The following is a 6000-nucleotide window of genomic DNA, read 5'->3' on the forward strand; positions in this document are numbered from 1 at the left end:
ACCTTGCGAAATTACCTCTAACTTCCTTCATACTGGACACAGAGACATAAAAATAGAATGCACCAGTTTATCTGACTCCAGGGAAGTAGATACAGGGCTTCATTGCCAAAGTCTCAAACTATCCCTTTAAGGTAATGGCTATCTTGATTGACAAAAGAGGTCTGTCTGGTGACTGATAGAGCTTCGAGAAAATATTATATTTTCTAGAGCAGCCAATATCGCAGACCTCTGTGTTATGTTTTCAGCCTCTGGAATAATTCCTTCCATGAATATAAACAATGCCTCACATATTATGCATACACTGACATTGACATTAATTGTAAAATCAAGACCACTTGAAGTTGCATATCTGGTTGCTCTGAGAGCAGTGTGCAGCGCTCTCAACCTATTGTAGGCGTTGGGTTTTACCATATCGACTCTCTGCCCCCTGGTGAATTTTTGCAGACACAACAGCATCCACTTTGTCTGTTTAATATGCCTTGTAGTCCATCTCTAGAATGTTTAGAAGGCTGGAATTTCCTCACAAGTTTTGAAAATGATTTTTGTTTTTCATGCCAATAGGCTAAACGTCATGAAATGTTTGGAACAGACAAATTCTGCAACAAACTCCAGGCCAATGCCTTGAGCTATACTCAGATGAAATTTTTTTTTAAATTATATTGGGGGAAATGACACGTTGGTCGTAGTCTTGACCTTTTGTTTGGTTTATTGCTAGAATGATATCATTCTGGATGCTTTGTGACCGCACCTTGTCTTCTTGTGAACGCCTTGTGTTCTCCCGCCCCGTTCTCCTCACAAAGTATGTGATTGGACAATGGCTCACATAGGATTGGCGCGTGCTCTTGTCAGTCATTTAACCGGCCACTAGATGTCCAATATTATTCGCTAAAAGTGGAGACGCGTTCACGTTTCATTCGTCAAAATAACATGTGTCACTTCACCCGGAAGTAATGGAGAAGCGTTTCAAAGGTTACATTAGCGTGAATAGAGTTGTTGTTATTTCGTAACTAACGTTTTATTAATGCATTTATATGATATATTTAATATATCGACGTTGTGGACGTATAGTGCTTATGTTTAGCTAACAACCCGACTTTGCAGTTTGTCTTTCAGAATAATGCAAACTTTGAAAGGGGTCAGACACTTGATGACATCAGCTACCATGAAACAAACAGGTAAGAATGAATCCTTTCTTGATCATCAGAACTTATGGGAGCTCTCTTGACATTAACTTAGTGAACTCATTAGTGTGTTGTGTGTGTGTGTTCTTGTTTGTTTGTTTGTTGAGCTTCTTATAACACGTCCTCATGCACTATTACTGATTGTTGTGCCATGTTAAATGCTTAGTAATGTGTCTTAATAGTAATTGCCCTTCAGTGTCAGAGTTCAATATGCCAGTACCGTGGGGAGAGATGAGGGGCAAGGTCTGGGGTCCTGACCGTGGTCGTCCAATACTCTGCCTGCACGGCTGGGCAGACAACTGTGGCACTTTCAACACTCTCATTCCACTGCTGCCCAAAGGTACGTAGGCTGTCTGACTGCTAGATCAGCACAGATAATTATACAATAGATACATGAGAGCTTGTCATTGGAAATGGAAGGACATTCAGTTGCATAGTTGTTCAGTACGGAGTGAGTCAGGCTCTTACATACCCTCTCTCTCTCTCTCTCTCTCTCTCTCTCTCTCTCTCTCTCTCTCTCTCTCTCTCTCTCTCTCTCTCTCTCTCTCAAACACACTCTCTCTCACACTCACACTCACACTCACACACACACACTCAGAGTGGAAGTATGTAGCTGTGGATATGGCAGGCCATGGCCTCTCCTCCCATAGACCTCCTGGAGTCTTCTACAGCTTTCCTGCTTATGTGGCCGACATACGGCGAGTCATTGGAGGTAATAATAATAATTGAAATTAATTTAGTGGATGCATATATTTGTCCTATTTCACACATGCACAAGTGTGTATTAATACAAATGTGTGAATTGGAAATGTGTTTTTTGCAAATCCCACTCTCTCTGAGACACCCTCGGAGAATGGGGTCACGGCCAGGGTCTGCCTGGAAGCGACCCTGGAGCGATTAGGGTTAAGTGCCTTGCTCAAGGGCACATCAACAGATTTTTCACCTTGTAGGCTCGAACTACCGGCCTTTCGGTTACTGGCCCAATGTTCAAACCGCTACCTGCTGGTTAGAGTGTATTCAGACCAATGTGACCTTTGCCCCAGTAAGAGCTGAAAAGCAATGATTGAAGGTAAAGTGAAGTTAGACACAGCTATATGAGGTTTCTTCATTCTTTCTGTCCTAGGAAGGTGTGATTAGGTATAAAAGTATGAAGCCAAATTTAGCAGATTATCTATCGATTTAATCCATTGAAATGTGTTTGCAGCTCTCCAATGGAAGAGATTCTCTATTATCGGACACAGTATGGGTGAGTGACTGTTCATGTTCATGTTAATCTCTCTTCCACTCGTTGTGTTCAGATCAGACATTGTTGTTTTCCTGTTTGTACAGACATCTGATCATGTGCTCTCCATTTTACAGGTGGCAATGTAGCTGGAATTGTAAGCATAAAAAAAAAAAAACATGTTAATGGTGTTTCATATCTCTGTGTGTCTTCGCAATTGACAATATCCAGAGACAGTATCTGTGTATGTAACCATGTCCTGTTGTCTTTGTCCAGTTCAGTGCTCTGTATCCAGAGATGGTGGAGTCAGTGGTTCTCCTGGACTCCTATGGATTCATACCCACAGACTCGGTACTGAAACACCAACCACTCTATGATCATTTTCTCCTTGGAACTGTTCAGCACATCCACATTTATAATGTCTCTCTCTCTAACATTGGGTCTCTTACCCTAGAAAGAATTGCATACGGTGATAAGACAGGGATTTGAAGAAATGCTCCAGTTTGAGAAGAAGAAAGATGAGAAGAAAGAGAAGGTTTACACCTATGAGAACGCATTGATGAGGTAAGACCACACTTCCTTGTTTTACAATGACACTTCTGTTATGTTGGGCTGTCTGGCCATAATCTCTCTGCTATGATAATCCTAGTCAATGCGTCACTCTTTTGATGTGTTAATCACTTCCAGACTTTTGGCAGCAAACCCCTCTCTCTCGAAGCAGTCTGCACACATTCTTCTAGAACGAGGACTCGCTCAGGTTGAAGGAGGTAAAATGATCATTTTTTTCTTTCTCTCTCTCTCTCTCTTATTGTCTTTTTTTCTAATTTCACTTTGTTTCTCTCTTTCTTGTCATCTTTCGTACTCATATCATTGTAATATAATAGTAATACTAACACTTTCTATTTTGCTTTCATAGGGGTTGTGTTCACCCGAGACTTTCGAATCAATCTGGTAAGACTCATCTTTTTGTGTTAATAGTCCTCATAAAAAAGACACACTAGTTGATTTGTATCTTTTCTGTTTATAGGAAGGCTAATGTGTTTTGTTTCTGTTTGTTTCAGAAAAACGTTGTGCGTGTCAGCCTGGAGCAGAGTCTAGAGTTGCAGTCCAGGATACAGGCCAGAGTTCTAGTAGTACTGTAAGACACTCTCCCATCATTACACTATTTCACAATTATTACCTGATTATTACACAGTTTCTGTTGTATGTTACACTTTACCATACTATACCGTCAATCACTATTCTTTACTGTTAATATGTTTTACTTAAAGATCTGTCTAATTCTCCTGATAGGGCGGAGGAGGGGTTTGAGAAGATGTTTTCTGAACCAGAACAGAAGACATTTACCTCAACGCTACTTCAAGGGTATAAAGACCAAAGCGTGAGTATACTTACTTATACAGCTGCATTTACAAAGAAACAATGGTCTACTCACATTTAAATCGTGGACACTAATGTCACTTTTATGGTTGCTACTGAAACATTGAAGCAGAATATTGGTCCTTATGTTGTTACTACAATCATACTGTTCTCTGCTCCTTGCAGCTACAGTACTGTATAGATGAGAACTAAGCAGAGACAGTGGTAAAAGCTCAGCATCACAGAGAGGCAGTAAGAATAGTTTTAGCTGCAAACACTGACCTACATACTGGCACTCAGATTGGTCAAATGCAGGGTTTTTGGGAAGGAATAGTTTATATTTATTTGTTTTCTTTCTTTCTCTCTCTCGCTCTCTCTCTCCCCTCCCCCTCTCTCTCTCCCCCATCCCTCTCTGTCTCTCTCTGTCTCTCTCCCTCCCACTCTCTCACGCCTCTCTCTCTGTCTTGCTCTCTCTCTGTCTCTCTGTCTCTCTGTCTCTCTCTCTCTCTCTCTCTCTCTGTCTCTGTCTCTGTCTCTGTCTCTGTCTCTGTCTCTGTCTCTGTCTCTGTCTCTCTCTCTCTCTCTCTCTGTCTCTCAGGGCATGGTGGTTAACGTACCTGGTGATCATCATGTCCACCTGAACACCCCTGAGACTGTGGCCCAAATCGTCACTGACTTCCTCCAGGAAGAAGCTCCTTCACACAGCACTGCAGAGGATACACAGGCAGCCAAGTTATAACCCTCCGCCCCTCCCCCCACTGTGTTAGTTATTATTTAGAACTCTCAAATACATGCAGTGGGCCTGTAGCCTTCCTGGTGCCATTCATCCATTCATAATATGAGCAATATTAAAGGTAGACTCAGCGATTTGATGGAGATGCAGAAAGTAAACAGCATAGTGGGTACATTTCCGCAACAACTCCTCGTGAACCTGTGAAGTGAACTGTGTGTGACTGTGTGAGAGCGAAATCTTGTATCCCGCTCATCTCAATATCTGCGGTGCTGCTCGTGGCAACGTCATTCCGCTGAGTCTACCTATAATATGAGACTGGATTAGTTTACAAACCTGTAGATAAATTGCTACTTGTGCAAATAGACAACTGTTGCATAAACAGATTGAAATACTTTGAAACCCTACTATTTATTATATTGCGCTGTATCTAAAACACATCAATACTTTTAAACTGTAGTCTAGCTAGAATACTTGATGTTTACCTGTTGCTGTATGTCATGTCTTTTTAGATTTGGGCTGTTTAGAACTGGGATGTTTTCTCCCAACTGATGACCTGGTGATGCCTTACAGTGCCTTGCTACTGGTCAGAACCAATGGAAATGCATGAATATTTTTATAAATGACACATTTTATAAAACCTAATTGTATAGGGTTTGTGTTCACACCAATCAGATGCAGACCTACATGTCCACTTCCTGGATGTGGCCCAATAAGAAGTGAATTAGAGGTTGATCTATCAAGCTTATCTTTCCTTCATATGGTCCTAGAGCTGAATAACAATCATTCAACTAATTGGACAAAAGGCTGCTTCCTTGTACAGTTTGACAATAAATAGGTCATCCTTCCTGCTCTTCAGTCTTATTTTAGTCATTGTCTCAGATTTAAAAAATGGTCTCAGACATCAAGAGAAAAAAACATAAGCATATTGCTTCTGCCTGAGTGACTGATATGAAGGAGAACATTGCCCTCGTCCTCTGTGATCGTTTGTGCGTTAAATTAAGTGGAATCGATTTCACGCAGAGGGGAGGCGGAGGATGGAAGAGGCGATCGGAGACATCTGAAGGGCCCTGGCCCAAAAAAGCACCATAATAACCGTTATATAACATCCCCCCCACTCACGCCTCCACCCATCACTAGGGTTGTTGTCATAGCAACGCCCCCCTCCTCCCCTCCCTTTGAATGTGACGTCAGAACCCAGAGCAGTATGATGAACCCGCATGCAGCTTCGCTCTCTGTCATCTGTACAGAGAGATCACCTGGGATTTGACTGTACCATGCAGCTGACGGCGGTGCTGCATTAGATCAATACATCATCTGATTAGTGACTCCACTGCTCCTCCATTTTACATAACCACCATATTCAGAGGAAGGCAGGCACAGCAGAGACTACAGGTATGTGCCGAAACCTGCTAGCTACTGTGGGATGCTATTTTTGTCATGATCGTGTGCAGTTACTCTAGCAGCTAATGTGTGCAATCTGTTACAGTGGACATCATCTATTGGTA

The 6000-nt window shown here is 42.0% G+C and overlaps 1 protein-coding gene across 1 annotated transcript; it reads left to right on the top strand.

Moving 5' to 3' along the window:
• Nucleotides 1-939: 939 nt before the first annotated feature.
• Nucleotides 940-5350, top strand: LOC311123965 (serine hydrolase-like protein). Its single transcript, XM_084198183.1, has 13 exons — nt 940-969; nt 1102-1175; nt 1378-1521; nt 1780-1893; nt 2386-2427; nt 2541-2560; nt 2680-2754; nt 2858-2967; nt 3091-3170; nt 3320-3354; nt 3465-3541; nt 3697-3784; nt 4361-5350. The coding sequence occupies exons 2-13, from the start codon at nt 1118-1120 to the stop codon at nt 4499-4501; spliced, it is 984 nt and encodes a 327-aa protein (XP_084054309.1). The 5' UTR covers nt 940-969; nt 1102-1117; the 3' UTR covers nt 4502-5350.
• The last annotated feature ends 650 nt before the right edge of the window (nt 5351-6000 follow it).

This window comes from Coregonus lavaretus (genome assembly GCF_964263955.1).
Source record: "Coregonus lavaretus genome assembly, contig: HAP1_SCAFFOLD_224, whole genome shotgun sequence".
Classification (NCBI taxonomy): Eukaryota; Metazoa; Chordata; class Actinopteri; order Salmoniformes; family Salmonidae; genus Coregonus; species Coregonus lavaretus.